This window comes from Microcaecilia unicolor, chromosome 13 (genome assembly GCF_901765095.1).
Source record: "Microcaecilia unicolor chromosome 13, aMicUni1.1, whole genome shotgun sequence".
NCBI lineage: Eukaryota > Metazoa > Chordata > Amphibia > Gymnophiona > Siphonopidae > Microcaecilia > Microcaecilia unicolor.
The window spans coordinates 78,719,671-78,737,239 of NC_044043.1; the positions used below are offsets into that span (position 1 = coordinate 78,719,671).

The 17,569-nt window shown below is 47.7% G+C and overlaps 1 protein-coding gene across 2 annotated transcripts in view; it reads right to left on the bottom strand.

Annotated features, from left to right (window-relative positions):
* Positions 1–17,569, bottom strand: part of LRRC47 (leucine rich repeat containing 47) — a 39,293-nt gene that overhangs the window by 10,544 nt on the left and 11,180 nt on the right. The window contains exons 5-8 of one of the 2 annotated variants that reach the window (XR_003939940.1): positions 15,283–15,385; positions 14,342–14,431; positions 13,677–13,989; positions 4,368–4,374 (exon numbers count right to left, since the gene is read on the bottom strand). Coding sequence is in view for 1 of the 2 variants with exons in the window: in XM_030186284.1 (XP_030042144.1) it covers positions 13,744–13,989; positions 14,342–14,431; positions 15,283–15,385 (439 nt within the window). In the remaining variant the exon portion in view is untranslated. Of the gene's footprint in view, positions 1–4,367; positions 4,375–13,383; positions 13,990–14,341; positions 14,432–15,282; positions 15,386–17,569 lie in introns of those variants that run through there. The other variant, XM_030186284.1, reaches the window with a different exon arrangement.

Genomic DNA, 17,569 nt, shown 5'->3' on the forward strand with positions numbered 1-17,569 from the left:
CACAGAAACAGAAGCCTGCACGGCCGCGTTGCTGATCTGCAAGGGCAGGCTTCTACATGGAATGTTGCTAGTGGAATAGCAACATTCCATGTAGAATCTCAAATAGTAGCAACAGAATATCAACATTCCATTTAGAATCTCAAATAGGGAAAGGGAAATGGGACTTCATATACTGCCTTCCTGAGGTTTTTGCAACTACATTCAGGTTTACATATATACAGGTACTTATTTTGTACCTGGGGCAATGGAGGGTTAAGTGACTTGCCCAGAGTCACAAGGAGCTGCAGTGGGAATTGAACTCAATTCCACAGGATCAAAGTCCACTGCACTAACCACTAGGCAGGCACATAGATTTCAGTCAGATTAGGAAGATTTTATTTATTTGCCGCATTTGTATCCCACATTTTCCCACCTATTTGCAGGCTCAATGTGGCTTACATTATGTTATAATAGTAATTATTATTGACAGAATAAGAAGGTCTGCATATTGTTACAATTAAGATGCAAGAATAACAGGTAAGTTAGGGTAAGTAAATAGTAATACATGACATATAAGTGAGATAAGGGAAGTAAATAAATAATACATATGAATGATATCCAGATGTTTGGTAATATTGGGATTGAGGTAATCAAATTAAAAGAATTCCGTATTAGTTGGTTCTGGTGTAGTTTAGGAGTTAAGTCATTATGATGGGTTCTTTTTATAAGTCTTTTTGTACAAGTTCGTCTTCAGTAACTTCCGGAAGGTTGTCAAGTCGTGTTGTTTATATGGTTTTCGGTAGTTCATTCCATAATTGCGTGCAGAGGTAAGAGAAGGTAGATGCATGTATTGATTTGTATTTAAGTCCTTTGTAATTGGGGTAGTGGAGGTTTAAGAAGGTATGTGATGAACTTTTTGTATTTCTTGCTGGTAAGCCTATTAGGTCTGACATATATGATGGGGCTTCTCCATGAGTGACTTTATGAGTTAAGGTGCAGGGTTTGAATGCAATGCGTTCTTTTAATGGGAGCCAAAGTAATTTTTCTCTGAGGGGTTTGGCACTCTCATATTTTGCTTTTCCGAATATGAGTCTGGCAAGAAAGTTTCTAGGGAGAAGTGCTGGAGGGGCAAGTTTTACCCTGAAACCTTGAGGTAACAGGCACTACGAGTCCCAAGCTCCTAAGGGGGAGGGTGATGACTGGCTCAGGAGGGCTAATCAAGAAGATTGGAAGCAGCTGGGGGAGGAGCAGGAACAAATGGGACTGGCAGCCCTTAGAGGGAGTGCAGGGAATGTCTCAAGGAGATGAAGCTGCTGGCCCAGAGCCCATGCATATCTCTGCACTGGCTAGGGTGAAAGGGGAGAAGCTGAAGAGTTTTATAGGATCCCTACTCTCTAGCCTGGTGCAAGGGTGGAGGAAAGACTCCTTGACAAGGACCCTTAGTGAGCAGGGCTGAAGTCAACGCTAGGCTCCAGACAAGGACTGTTTCCCAAGGGGGGAAACGGGATAGCAGCAGAATGGCTCAGGAAAGACTCCTTGACAAGAACCCTTAGAGGCATATTTTCGAAGCACTTTGGGAGGCTAAGTTCCATAGGTTTCTATGGAACTTTGGGAGGCTAAGTGCTTTGAAAATGAGCCTGTTAGTGTGCAGGGCTGGAGTCAACTCTAGGCTCCAGCAAGGACTGTTTCCCAAGGGGGGAAACGGGTTAGCAGAAGAATTGCTCAAGCCTCACCCATACGGGAGGATATCAGATGTTTGAAGCTGGTATAAGAAAGGGAGGGGGGTCTCTTCAGCCTCTGTGAGTACAAGAGGGTGAAGAAGCAAAGATTTTTGAGCTGAAAGCACTGGAACTGTTGTATATAATTATATGAACTTTAACCTCAGTATGAACTGTATTCTGGGGGTGGGGGGGTGGATAAATGAACTTTGGACCTGTGGGCACTTTTTCTAGTTTACCACTGACTTGGGGGGGGGGGGGGGATCAGTATATGAGCATGCTTTATACAGTACCACAGGAGCCAAGCCTGCTTCCCTCCACACTGCTGCTGCCAGGAACCCGATCATAAAAGGTGTGATGTGGGTGGGGGATGAGAGATGGGGCGGGCGGTGGAAGGAGAATCAGTGGGGGGGGGGGGGGAGGGGATTAGTTGGACGTAAGGGTGGAGGGGAGGGTAAGAGGGAGAAATGTTGCTTGGCCATGGAAGGTGTGAGGGGTAAGAGAGGGAGAAACATTGGACATAGGGTTGGAGGGGAGGGATACTGCATGGGGGTTGAGAGGGAGAAATGTTAGACAAGGGTGAGAGGGAGAATTGTTGGACATAAGGGTGGACGGGAAGGATGATGATGCACAGAGGGTGAGAGGGATAAATGGACATTGGGGTGGAGGGGTGAGCAAGAGGATGCATAGAGAGTGAGAGAGGGAGAATTGTTGGACATAAGGGCAGAGAGGAGGGTAAGATGCGGCATGGAGGGTGAGAGGGAGAAATGTTAGACATAAGGGTGGAGGGGAGGAAGAGATAGTGCACAGGGAGAGAGGAGAAATGTTGGCCAAGGTAGTGGACAGGAGGAAGGGAAAAATGCAGCATTGGTTAGAGGGAAGAGATATTTTGGGCACAAGGGAGGGAAAGAGATGGTGGACAAATGGAGGAAAATGAGAGAAAGGGAGAGGAGAGAAAGAGGGAGATGTTGGATCCAAGAGCAGAAGGGAGTGATGGAGAGATGCTGGACAATGGGAGTGAGGGAGAAGTGCTGGAGAAATGGGGGTGCAAGCAGAAGGGAACAGAGAAGGGACAGGGAGATGTCAGGCTACAAGAGATAGGGAGATAGAGGGAACAGTTAGAGGGTGGAGGGGATGGTGGAATCGTGTGGGAGAGGCCAGAAGGAGGTGGCAAGGAAATGAACGAGAGGATAGTGATTACAGAGTAGAAACATGGTAAAGCGAATGCTACATACCTGTAGAAGGTATTCTCCGAGGACAGCAGGCTGATTGTTCTCACTGATGGGTGACGTCCACGGCAGCCCCTCCAATCGGAAACTTCACTAGCAAAGTCCTTTGCTAGCCCTCGCGCGCCCGCGCGCACCGCGCATGCGCGGCCGTCTTCCCGCCCGAAACCGGCTCGAGCCGGCCAGTCCAGTATGTAGCAAGACAATACACTTCAAGGGAAGACACAACTCCAAAGGGGAGGCGGGCGGGTTTGTGAGAACAATCAGCCTGCTGTCCTCGGAGAATACCTTCTACAGGTATGTAGCATTCGCTTTCTCCGAGGACAAGCAGGCTGCTTGTTCTCACTGATGGGGTATCCCTAGCCCCCAGGCTCACTCAAAACAACAACAATGGTCAATGGGGCCTCGCAACGGCGAGGACATAACTGAGATGACCTAAAAAATTTACCAACTAACTGAGAGTGTAGCCTGGAACAGAACAAACAGGGCCCTCGGGGGGTGGAGTTGGATCCTAAAGCCCAAACAGGTTCTGAAGAACTGACTGCCCGAACCGACTGTCACGTCGGGTATCCTGCTGCAGGCAGTAATGAGATGTGAATGTGTGGACAGATGACCACGTCGCAGCTTTGCAAATTTCCTCCATGGTGGCTGACTTCAAGTGGGCTACCGACGCTGCCATGGCTCTAACATTATGAGCCGTGACATGACCCTCAAGAGCCAGCCCAGCCTGGGCGTAAGTGAAGGAAATGCAATCTGCTAGCCAATTGGATATGGTGCGTTTCCCTACAGCCACTCCCCTCTTGTTGGGATCAAAAGAAACAAACAATTGGGCGGACTGTCTGTGGGGCTGTGTCCGCTCCAGATAGAAGGCCAATGCTCTCTTGCAGTCCAATGTGTGCAGCTGACGTTCAGCAGGGCAGGAATGAGGACGGGGAAAGAATGTTGGCAAGACAATTGACTGGTTCAGATGGAACTCCGACACAACCTTTGGCAGAAACTTAGGGTGAGTGCGGAGGACTACTCTGTTGTGATGAAATTTGGTGTAAGGGGCCTGGGCTACCAGGGCCTGAAGCTCACTGACTCTACGAGCCGAGGTAACTGCCACCAAGAAAATGACCTTCCAGGTCAAGTACTTCGGATGGCAGGAATTCAGTGGCTCGAAAGGAGGTTTCATCAGCTGGGTGAGAACGACATTGAGATCCCATGACACTGTAGGAGGCTTGACAGGGGGCTTTGACAAAAGCAAACCTCTCATGAAGCGAACAACTAAAGGCTGTCCTGAGATCGGCTTACCTTCCACTTGGTAATGGTATGCACTGATTGCACTAAGGTGAACCCTTACGGAGTTGGTCTTCAGACCAGACTCAGACAAGTGGAGAAGGTATTCAAGCAGGGTCTGTGTAGGACAAGAGCGAGGATCTAGGGCCTTGCTGTCACACCAGACGGCAAACCTCCTCCAATGAAAGAAGTAACTTCTCTTAGTGGAGTCTTTCCTGGAAGCAAGCAAGATGCGGGAGACACCCTCTGGCAGACCCAAAGAGGCAAAGTCTACGCCCTCAACATCCAGGCCGTGAGAGCCAGGGACTGGAGGTTGGGATGCAGCAGAGCCCCTTCGTCCTGCGTGATGAGGGTCGGAAAACACTCCAATCTCCACGGTTCTTCGGAGGATAACTCCAGAAGAAGAGGGAACCAGATCTGACGCGGCCAAAAGGGAGCAATCAGAATCATGGTGCCTCGGTCTTGCTTGAGTTTCAACAAAGTCTTCCCCACCAGAGGAATGGGAGGATAAGCATACAGCAGACCTTCCCCCCAATCCAGGAGGAAGGCATCCGACGCCAGTCTGCCGTGGGCCTGAAGCCTGGAACAGAACTGAGGGACCTTGTGGTTCACTTGAGATGCGAAGAGATCCACCAGGGGGGTGCCCCACGCCTGGAAGATCTGTCGCACCACACGGGAATTGAGCGACCACTCGTGAGGTTGCATAATCCTGCTCAACCTGTCGGCCAGACTGTTGTTTACGCCTGCCAGATATGTGGCTTGGAGCACCATGCCTTGACGGCGAGCCCAGAGCCACATGCTGACGGCTTCCTGACACAGGGGGCGAGATCCGGTGCCCCCCTGCTTGTTGACATAGTACATGGCAACCTGATTGTCTGTCTGAATTTGGATAATTTGGTGGGACAGCCGATCTCTGAAAGCCTTCAGAGCGTTCCAGATCGCTCGCAACTCCAGAAGATTGATCTGTAGATCGCTTTCTTGGAGGGACCACCTTCCTTGGGTGTGAAGCCCATCGACATGAGCTCCCCATCCCAGGAGAGACGCATCCGTGGTCAGCACTTTTTGAGGCTGAGGAATTTGGAAGGGACGTCCCAGAGTCAAATTGGAGCAAATCGTCCACCAATACAGGGATTCGAGAAAACTCGTGGACAGGTGGATCACGTCCTCTAGACCCCCGGCGGCCTGATACCACTGGGAGGCTAGGGTCCATTGAGCAGATCTCATGTGAAGGCGGGCCATGGGAGTCACATGAACTGTGGAAGCCATGTGGCCCAGCAATCTCAACATCTGCCGAGCTGTGATCTGCTGGGACGCTCGCACCCGCGAGACGAGGGACAACAAGTTGTTGGCCCTCGCCTCTGGGAGATAGGCGCGAGCCGTCCGAGAATCCAGCAGGGCTCCGATGAATTCGAGTTTCTGCACTGGGAGAAGATGGGACTTTGGGTAATTTATCACAAACCCCAGTAGCTCCAGGAGGCGAATAGTCATCTGCATGGACTGCAGGGCTCCTGCCTCGGATGTGTTCTTCACCAGCCAATCGTCGAGATATGGGAACACGTGCACCCCCAGCCTGCGAAGCGCCGCTGCTACCACAGCTAGGCACTTTGTGAACACCCTGGGCGCAGAGGCGAGCCCAAAGGGTAGCACACAGTACTGGAAGTGGCGTGCGCCCAGCTGAAATCGCAGATACTGTCTGTGAGCTGGCAGTATCGGGATGTGTGTGTAGGCATCCTTCAAGTCCAGAGAGCATAGCCAATCGTTTTGCTGAATCATGGGGAGAAGGGTGCCCAGGGAAAGCATCCTGAACTTTTCTTTACGAGATATTTGTTCAGGGCCCTTAGGTCTAGGATGGGACGCATCCCCCCTGTTTCTTTTCCACAAGGAAGTACCTGGAATAGAACCCCAGCCCTTCTTGCCCGGATGGCACGGGCTCGACCGCATTGGCGTTGAGAAGGGCGGAGAGTTCCTCTGCAAGTACCTGCTTGTGCTGGAAGCTGTAGGACTGAGCTCCCGGTGGACAATTTGGAGGTTGAGAGGCCAAATTGAGGGTGTATCCTTGCCGGACTATTTGGAGAACCCACTGATCGGAGGTTATAAGAGGCCACCTTTGGTGAAAAGCTTTCAACCTCCCTCCGACCGGCAGGTCGCCCGGCACTGACACTTGGATGTCGGCTATGCTCTGCTGGAGCCAGTCAAAAGCTCGCCCCTTGCTTTTGCTGGGGAGCCGCGGGGCCTTGCTGATTCGCACGCTGCTGACGAGAGCGAGCGCGCTGGGGCTTAGCCTGGGCCGCAGGCTGTCGGGAAGGAGGATTGTACCTACGCTTGCCAGAAGTATAGGGAACAGTCTTCCTTCCCCCGAAAAATCGTCTACCTGTAGAGGTAGAAGCTGAAGGCTGCCGGCGGGCGAACTTGTCGAATGCGGTGTCCCGCTGGTGGAGAGACTCTACCACCTGCTCGACTTTTTCGCCAAAAATGTTATCCGCACGGCAAGGCAAGTCCGTAATCCGCTGCTGGATTCTATTCTCCAGGTCGGCGGCACGCAGCCATGAGAGCCTGCGCATCACCACACCTTGAGCAGCGGCCCTGGACGCAACATCAAAAGTGTCATAAACTCCTCTGGCCAGGAATTTTCTGCACGCCTTCAGCTGCCTGACCACCTCCTGAAAAGGCTTGGCTTGCTCAGGGGGAAGAGCATCAACCAAGCCCGCCAACTGCCGCACATTATTCCGCATGTGTATGCTCGTGTAGAGCTGGTAAGACTGGATCTTGGACACGAGCATAGAGGAATGGTAGGCCTTCCTCCCAAAGGAGTCTAAGGTTCTAGCGTCCTTGCCCGGGGGCGCCGAAGCATGTTCCCTAGAACTCTTAGCCTTCTTTAGGGCCAAATCCACAACTCCAGAGTCATGAGGCAACTGAGTGCGCATCAGCTCTGGGTCCCCATGGATCCGGTACTGGGACTCGATCTTCTTGGGAATGTGGGGATTAGTTAATGGCTTGGTCCAGTTCGCAAGCAATGTCTTCTTCAGGACATGGTGCAAGGGAACAGTGGACGCTTCCTTAGGTGGAGAAGGATAGTCCAGGAGCTCAAACATTTCAGCCCTGGGCTCGTCCTCCACAACCACCGGGAAGGGGATGGCCGTAGACATCTCCCGGACAAAGGAGGCAAAAGACAGACTCTCGGGAGGAGAAAGCTGTCTCTCAGGAGAGGGAGTGGGATCAGACGGAAGACCCTCAGACTCCTCGTCAGAGAAATATCTGGGATCTTCCTCTTCCTCCCACGAGGCCTCACCCTCGGTGTCAGACACAAGTTCACGGACCTGTGTCTGCAACCTCGCCCTGCTCGACTCCGTGGAACCCCGTCCACGATGGGGGCGTCGAGAGGTAGACTCCCTCGCCCGCATCGGCGAAGCTCCCTCCGCCGACGTAGTCGGGGAGCCTTCCTGGGAGGTGGCCGCGGTCGGTACCGCACGCGGTACCGACGTCGGGGACCTCAACCTGGGCGATGGGCCAGCCGGCGCCACGCTCGACGGTACCGGTGGCGCAAGCACCGCCGGTACCGGAGGGGTAGGGCGCAACAGCTCTCCTAGAATCTCTGGGAGAACGGCCCGGAGGCTCTCGTTTAGAGCGGCTGCAGAGAAAGGCTGAGAGGTCGATGCAGGCGTCGACGTCAGTACCTGTTCCGGGCGTGGAGGCTGTTCCGGGCTGTCCAGAGCGGAGCGCATCGACACCTCCTGAACAGAGGGTGAGCGGTCCTCTCGGTGCCGATGCCTGCTGGGTGCCGAATCCCTCGGCGACCCAGAGCTCTCGGTGCCGACACGGGGAGGAGACCGGTGTCGATGCTTCTTCGATTTCTTCCGAAGCATGTCACCGGAGCTCCCCGGCACCGACGAGGAGGACGTCGAATCCATCCGTCGCTTCCTCGGGGCCGAAAATGAAGAAGGTCGATCTCGGGGGGGCTGTACCGCAGGAGCCCTCAGGGTAGGCGGAGACCCACCCGAGGGCTCACCGCCACCAGCAGGGGAATGGACAGCCCTCACCTGCACTCCACCCGATGCACCACCGTCCGACGACATCAGCAGACGAGGTCCTGGTACCACCGACGTCGATGCAGCTATCCGATGTCTCGGCGCCGATGCAGAGGCCCGATGCCTCGATGCAGGGGCGGCCGAGGAAGATGGTGCTCGGCCCCCAGACACTGAAGACACGACGAGTGTCGATCAGTGAGCGAGATAACCCGGGCGCACTGGGTGCACTTCTTGAAGCCGCTGGAAGGCTTCGATGTCATGGGCGGAAAAATCACGCCGGCGAAATCAAAAGCCGAAATGGCGAAATTTGAAGCACCAAATTTAGAGGGAGAAAAAATCTCGACCGAGGCCGAAAAGAGGCCTACCCCGACGACGAAAGAAAACTTACCGGGGCAAAAAAGCTGGAAGTACGGGGAGGATTTACACGAAACCCGGCGGGGGGTTTCCGGAGCACTTCCCGACTAGGACAAAGCTTTCCCGAAGGAAAAAAACACGTTCAAAACAAATTGGACGCGCGAGGTCGACTTTCCGGGGCTCGACACGGCGAAAACACGACCGTACCGAGTGCGGACAAAAGAAGACTGGCCGGCTCGAGCCGGTTTCGGGCGGGAAGACGGCCGCGCATGCGCGGTGCGCGCGGGCGCGCGAGGGCTAGCAAAGGACTTTGCTAGTGAAGTTTCCGATTGGAGGGGCTGCCGTGGACGTCACCCATCAGTGAGAACAAGCAGCCTGCTTGTCCTCGGAGAATGAGGATTAAAGATGAAAGAGAATTGAGGGCTGGGGAAGGTTTGAGATGGGTAATGGGAGAACTACTGGGTGAGAGAAGATGGAAATTTGATAGATGCCTGAAAAGTAAAAAAAGAAGGCTGATAAGAGGATGAAATCTGAGTTGACAGACAGCAAAGAAGAAAAAAAAAAAGAGGAAACAGCTAAAAAGGAACGATCAATGTGTTAAAGGCAGGTGTAGTGAGGGAATAGACAGGAGAGAGGAGAAATGACAAATGAACAGCAGTCGAAGGAGAATTAGCAGATGGAAGACAGAAAAGAGAAATCAGAAGCAACATGATGGAAAAAGAACATGCCTAGACTACAAAGGCAGAAAAAAGAATTTTTTTTATTTTGAATGCTTTTAAAGGAATATGTTAGCTTCGGGAAATGTCTTTGTATTGTGTTCATTACAAAAGGAAATGCATTTCTGTTTTTCGTTCTCCAGTATTGTAGAACGTGCTAAATGTATCTTCTTGGGGTTCCCAGCTCAATTTTTGTCTAAATATTTTTATTTCTAATTTGTGACCCCTTGTTCTGTATTTGGTGAGGGTCCGTCAGTGTGTTGATCAAGTTTCTACAGTGCTGTAATCTGCGCTCTCAGGTACGTGAACTGGTCACTGTTTTTTTTTTTTTTTTTAAGTTTGTTGCAGAAGTGCATTTTTATGTAAAAGATAAAATAAAACATTGGATGCAATAGAATAGCTACAGTGGGGGAAATAAGTATTTGATCCCTTGCTGATTTTGTAAGTTTGCCCACTGACAAAGACATGAGCAGCCCATAATTGAAGGGTAGGTTATTGGTAACAGTGAGAGATAGCACATCACAAATTAAATCCGGAAAATCACATTTTGGAAAGTATATGAATTTATTTGCATTCTGCAGAGGGAAATAAGTATTTGATCCCTCTGGCAAACAAGACCTAATACTTGGTGGCAAAACCCTTGTTGGCAAGCACAGCGGTCAGACGTCTTCTGTAGTTGATGATGAGGTTTGCACACATGTCAGGAGGAATTTTGGTCCACTCCTCTTTGCAGATCATCTCTAAATCATTAAGAGTTCTGGGCTGTCGCTTGGCAACTCGCAGCTTCAGCTCCCTCCATAAGTTTTCAATGGGATTAAGGTCTGGTGACTGGCTAGGCCACTCCATGACCCTAATGTGCTTCTTCCTGAGCCACTCCTTTGTTGCCTTGGCTGTATGTTTTGGGTCATTGTCGTGCTGGAAGACCCAGCCACGACCCATTTTTAAGGCCCTGGCGGAGGGAAGGAGGTTGTCACTCAGAATTGTACGGTACATGGCCCCATCCATTCTCCCATTGATGCGGTGAAGTAGTCCTGTGCCCTTAGCAGAGAAACACCCCCAAAACATAACGTTTCCACCTCCATGCTTGACAGTGGGGACGGTGTTCTTTGGGTCATAGGCAGCATTTCTCTTCCTCCAAACACGGCGAGTTGAGTTCATGCCAAAGAGCTCAATTTTTGTCTCATCTGACCACAGCACCTTCTCCCAATCACTCTCGGCATCATCCAGGTGTTCACTGGCAAACTTCAGACGGGCCGTCACATGTGCCTTCCGGAGCAGGGGGACCTTGCGGGCACTGCAGGATTGCAATCCGTTATGTCGTAATGTGTTACCAATGGTTTTCGTGGTGACAGTGGTCCCAGCTGCCTTGAGATCATTGACAAGTTCCCCCCTTGTAGTTGTAGGCTGATTTCTAACCTTCCTCATGATCAAGGATACCCCACGAGGTGAGATTTTGCGTGGAGCCCCAGATCTTTGTCGATTGACAGTCATTTTGTACTTCTTCCATTTTCTTACTATGGCACCAACAGTTGTCTCCTTCTCGCCCAGTCTTACTGATGGTTTTGTAGCCCATTCCAGCCTTGTGCAGGTGTATGATCTTGTCCCTGACATCCTTAGACAGCTCCTTGCTCTTGGCCATTTTGTAGAGGTTAGAGTCTGACTGATTCACTGAGTCTGTGGACAGGTGTCTTTCATACAGGTGACCATTGCCGACAGCTGTCTGTCATGCAGGTAACGAGTTGATTTGGAGCATCTACCTGGTCTGTAGGGGCCAGATCTCTTACTGGTTGGTGGGGGATCAAATACTTATTTCCCTCTGCAGAATGCAAATAAATTCATATACTTTCCAAAATGTGATTTTCCGGATTTAATTTGTGATGTGCTATCTCTCACTGTTACCAATAACCTACCCTTCAATTATGGGCTGCTCATGTCTTTGTCAGTGGGCAAACTTACAAAATCAGCAAGGGATCAAATACTTATTTCCCCCACTGTATGTGCTATAGGAGATCCAGTAATTTATTTTAGAGCCATATATGATGCCTTGTCTTTAAAAATTAAACAGAAATTACAGATGTTGATGCAATAAATTGATTCATAGTGAGTTGGTTAGTAAGCATTTTGATATTGTTGCCACTTAATGTGCACTCCTGTAATGGCAGGTGGGGAAATTAGAGGGGAGGCAGAGAGGAGAGGGGTTCAGGAAAGGCAGAGCTCTTTATTTTTTGACGTGTGCTCTAGCACGGCTAACCTCGATCCTGACCCTTGTTGTATAGCTGGTGGGTATCCCCAGTTGTGGAATTCATCCAACGACAGTCAGAACTCCCTTCTCCCAAGCCTTGTAGTCCACGACAGCATCCTTGAGCCACTGACAACTCTACGTGCGTGGGGTGCTGGCATCAGTGGCTTAGGAATAAAGCTGCTGCCTGCCAAGCTTGGTAAAAGGGAATTCTGGCCACCTTTGAGAAAATGTAATTTATATTTTGAGGTGTGGGGGGGGGGGGGGGGGTAGGGGGGGGGGGCAGAGAAAATGTTGTGCCCACCCACTTTGGGCTCAGGCCCATCCAAAACTGGCTGTCTGGCTACGCTACTGACCTGAAGTTATATATGCATATATCTATGTGGGTGCTGGAATGTTTTCACGAGCATAAAGTTTCTGCAATACCAATTATATCTGCACAGTATGACAGCTGAGCTGCATGTACTGGAATAGTAATATATTTTTTGTTTGAGCATAGGCCCATGGCTTCCTCCCAGTCAGCACTTATGCTCTTTGTACCAGCAGACTTTCCCCATGCTGTACAAAAGCTGCAGAACATTGTACTCACAGTAAAGGGAAGAAACGGGCAGGAAATCCTCATTAATGTTATCAAAGAAGTTCTGAGCTAGCCTTTTTACACCTCTTCAGAACTGGCTGTAAAGCTCTGGCATTGTGTTCAGCCTTTAGAGCTTCTGTACACTTCTCTGCATCGGTGCTGAATAGCCAGTGAAATGTGCTAGGCTTTGCAGAAAGCTTTCACAAAATTGTACATTAAAGCCAAGTAAATGGTGCGTGAAGGTTAGCGCACTTTTCTCCACCAGCCCCCCCCCCCTTTTTTTTTTTTGACATGAGCTCTGCCAGTCATCTACTGGCTCAGTCTGCAGTGCTAATTGGAGAATGACACATGGACATGGACCCACAGTAACCGCAGAGATGGGGGACATGAACAGGCTGGGGACAAACTTTGTCCCTGTGTCATTTTCTACATTGAAGCCTGTTAATGAACTGGACTTTTATGTTTGAGTGATACAGACAATAATATTTTGATTTTTTTTTGAAAACCAAGCAAACATGCTCGCCACAACTAACAAACTTGGCGTATGTGTGTGGGGGGAGATCCTGTACATTCTGCTACCTGCACATCTTCTATTACAGGAAGGACTGTGGAAGACAGGAGAGATAGACTGAATCCTGATATTGTTGATAACTTCTTATTCATCCACATATTTAAAGATAATTCATAACAGTGCTTCACAGGGCATACAGAACGGGTTGTATTCTGTACCCCTGGACATTTTAACAGAGCGGAATACAATTCCTTGTGGTAGTAGAAATCAGCTATTGCTGGGGTTGGAAGGGTCGAGGGTGTTGGTGAGGAGGTTTATTATAGCTACTCACTGTTATTATATTTTTTCTATTTGTAATTTATACACAATAGTTGCACAGCACATAGTTCCTTTTTATACTTTAATAAAAAGATTTAAATATAAAATCATCAGTTTGAGGCTTCTGCACATAAGGACAGAGCGGGGTGGGGACAAACATTGTCCCTGTGTCATTCTCTAGTGCTAATACCTTGTGTATCCACTTACAAAAACAGACATAATTCCTCTGGCTTCTCCTTTCATAGACTCTACAATGAAAACCCAACATGAAACCTGCTCCTAAGCAATTAACTATGATTCTCAGAAATATGACACTACAAGTTTCTGGCCAGTGTCCAAAGTCATGGAATAGTTATGGAACCACATAATCACTAAGTCTCTTGTTTCTTCTAGTCATGGATGGGAGACATAAGTGGAGGCTGAGTCATGATATCTACTAGTGTTACCATGCCAACATGTGTCCTGTATTGTGCACATACACGGGCAGCAATGTACAACTTAATAAGCATAAATTGAAATTACAGCATTTTTTACAGTTTTCTATGAAGATCAAAAGAGAACTCATAACAACCATTTCAAGATACAGAGGGGCATTAATATAATTTGTTTAAACTCATGGATTTAAATAAAGCTTACCCTAGTTTGAATCAATAATTGAACAAAATAAAAGGCATATACATCTTTTAAAAATAGGTTATACTGTTAGAGTAAACAATAGAAATGCCCTGGTATAACAAAAGTGCAAAACCCATCATCACAAGAGCCTGGTTTGCAAGAAGCAATTCTGACAGCTCTGTTTCTGCTAACGTATGACAGTTACATATGAATTGTCCATATTAAGGTCAGTTTTGGAAGGATATACCACTTTTAAGCACCCCTCCATGTCCACGACTCGGACCTGTTCTAAGGTTAAATGAAGACTTCCTTCTCTCTCTGCATTTTGGTGTCCTGTGGGCACCGAAAGCCCCACAACAGCATCTGCTTCAGAGTCGGAGATGGATTCTTCTTCCTTATTCTCTAAAGTGAATTTGTTGAGCTCTGCCATTTTCTAAGGGAGAAAAGAATACATATAGATATTTCCTCAGATTTTATATGGTCTCTCGTTACTGTGTCACTGCCACACCTCACTCGGCTTTTATTTTAACAATCTGCCCTGAGGATTTGAATTGCTAGCACAAACTTATGACTTAAGGTGAAAAAAAAAATCTCATAAAATTATCAGAAATCCAGAGTAGCCAGTCATCTTCAGTACAACTCAGACCATTACGGAGGTATTCATCACAGAGTGAGACCTCAACAATGTGGATAAAGGACTCCCAAAACCAGTAACCTCTTTCCCTAGGAAAAAATGTATTTTATTTTAATTACTACTGCTTTTTTCTTTAAAGATCCTTACTTACCAAAATGAGGGCATCCATAACATCTTTGCAAATCTGCAAACTGGTGGAACTTGTCACTTCCAGAAATAGAGCTGAAGTTGTTTTTCTTATCTGAGAAGAATGTTTCACAATTAGAAAGAAGGAATATAACCAGGTTTCAGCAAGTTTTGTAGACAGGCAGACAGGAGTATTAACATCAAGTAATGAAGTAACATATAATGCACACGTATGCAATATTCTTGGACAGATGCCACTAGTGAAAGCAGTCACTATACATGTATGAGCAAAAAGTAGGACCAGGCTATTGCATCCACTGACTAGGGGGCTGGAGAGGGTGGCCAGAACACAATGGAGTAGGAAGTTCAGGCCACACAGTGTTTAGGACACTCCATAACTGAGGGACCCAGTGGAAACTGTGCTAAGATCAAGTGGAGAGAGAATGTTTTGGTCAGGTCTGGTTGGGGGAAGGAGTGCTGGTCTCAGAATAGGGAGAATGGGCTTTGATATCAGCTACAAAATTCTTCTGTTGAATTTTTAGTGGATGACAGCTAGTTTAAAGACAAGCTGATTTATATTCCTTCTCCCCACCCCCCTAGTTCTCAGAAATGTTTCCCTTAACTACAGAAGCGAAAGGATTGTCAGCCTCATACAAAGGCATCAAATATCCCACATCTGGAAGGAAACTAAAAATGTGTGTGACCCAAAAAAGAGCATTTCCCACAAATTTATACACATCATGATCAGGTCCAGTGTTGTAGTATTTATTTATTGCATTTGTATCCCACGTTTTCCCACCTTATTTATTGTTAACAGCCTTACTTTTCAATCAGATCTGGTCCTAGTTTTATTCCCAAGGATTTATACTCAAACCTTCATTTTTTTTTTTTAATGATACCAGAACTGCAAATCCATGAAGGACTAGATCAGCTAAGTCAGACATGTGGGAGGTTCATATTTACTACCTTTGTCTTCTCACTGTTCGTGATTGGTGGAAATGAGATGACATCATTATCCTCATCTATGAGGCATGGGTAACATTCCTTCCCATCTAGCAACTGAAGATACCTGCAACATAAGGAAAAAAAAGAGACAGAGCAATTAGAGATGAACATAAGTACATAAGCATTGCTGTACTGGGACAGATCAAAGATCCATGAAGCCTAGATCACAACAGTGACCAATCTGGGTCACAAGTACCTGGCAATTTAATTTAAAAAAAAAAAAAAAAAAAAAAAGAGTAAAGTAGATGAGAAATGGATTTTCCAAAATCCATATTAAGAACTGTATGAACTTTCCTTTTAGGAACTTGTTCACACTTTTTAAAAACCTTGTTATGCTAACCAATTTTACCACATTCTCTGGCAACTGCCGTAATTTCACGTATATAAGCTGCACCCTACTATAAGCTGCAGATTTTCTACCTTTGCTTAAATGTGCCTCTGCATAAGCTCCACCTATGTATTAGATGCTTGGGTGTGCACGCACAATGTGCACTGAACGCTCAAGCAAGGAAGTTAACGTGCGTAGATGGCTACAATTTGTTAAGTTTTAAACGCAGATAGTAAACAACAAATACGTGCATGTGTCCAAACAAAACTGAAAATTAAACCACATAGATTTAGGAGCAGAACAGGCGCTGATACTTCCCACTTTTTTCCGAGCATGAACACAGCTGCAAAACCTGTGTGTGCCTGTGCCTGGAACGCTCCTCCCCTGATTAAATTCACATTGCACACTCCACTGCATATCTATATACACAGGAACACATATTAGTCGCACCCTTGTATTAGCTGTGATGCCTCTAGTCAAAATGTAAAAAGGAGTATAAGCTGCAGCTTATATGTGTGAAAATACAGTAATTTGAGAGCTTAACTATATATTTAGTGAAAAAATACTGTCCATGATTTATTCTAACTGTACTAATTAACTTTCATTGCATGCTCCCTAGTCCTTGTACTTTTGGAAACAGTAAACAAGGATCACGTTTCCCCTCAGCTGTCTGTCCTACTACTACTTAGCATTTCTATAGCGCTGCCAGGGTTACGCAGCGCTGTACAAGTTTAAACATGGGGAAGGACAGTCCCTGCTCAAGAGGGCTTACAATCTAAAGGTAACAAACTATGTAATCAGTGTAGGTATCATGAATGGGGAAGGTGGTTAGGCGCCAAAAGCAAGGGAGAAGAGATGGGCTTTGAGTAAGGACTTGAAAATGGGCAGGGAGGGCGCATGGCGTATGGGCTCAGGAAGTCTATTCCAGGCATATGGTGATGCGAGGCAGAAGGGGCGGAGTCTGGAGTTAGCGGTGGTGGAGAAGGGTACAGATAGGAGTGATTTGTCCTGAGAGCGGCGGTTACGGGTGGGAACATAGGTATGTCATACATATGTCCCTCCCACTGAAGAACCACAGCCTCTTTAGCCGTTCCATCCTCTTTATCATTTGGTCATCCTTGTCAGACAAGCAGATGCATGCAAGAATGCAAAGAAAGGAAGAAATATAAGATGTTACAAAAAGAGACAGATCAATCAGAAACCTATCACAGGTGGCTTTAAAATAAATATTAACAACAGTAAGTGGCAGCATCTTTATGTTATACTATGCAAACATAGGAATTCGTTGCCGGAGAAAGTGGTGAAGGCGGTTAGCTTAGCAGAGTTTAAAAAGGGGTTGGACGGTTTCCTAAAGGACAAGTCCATAAACCGCTACTAAACGGACTTGGAAAAATCCAAAATTCCAGGAATAACATGTATAGAATGTTTGTACGTTTGGGAAGCTTGCCAGGTGCCCTTGGCCTGGATTGGCCGCTGTCGTGGACAGGATGCTGGGCTCGATGGACCCTTGGTCTTTTCCCAGTGTGGCATTACTTATGTCCTCTACTTGGCTCACTTTTATTACATAGAGCAGTGATTTAACCTATTGTGATGTCATAGTGGCTCATTCCACCAATAAGAGCCAACCTCATTAGTGATGTCACAATGGCTTGATTGTATAGAATGTTTGTACGTTTGGGAAGCTTGCCAGGTGCCCTTGGCCTGGATTGGCTGCTGTCGTGGACAGGATGCTGGGCTCGATGGACCCTTGGTCTTTTCCCAGTATGGCATTACTTATGTACTTATGTACCTTTTTGCTGTCTATCCAAGACAAGATGCACATGTGATACATGTCCAGTAGTCAAAGGCTTTCCCTGGTGTTTTTGGCTGCATGGCACAGCCCCTTCATTTTATGTTTCAACTTTTTTATCAATGTCAATA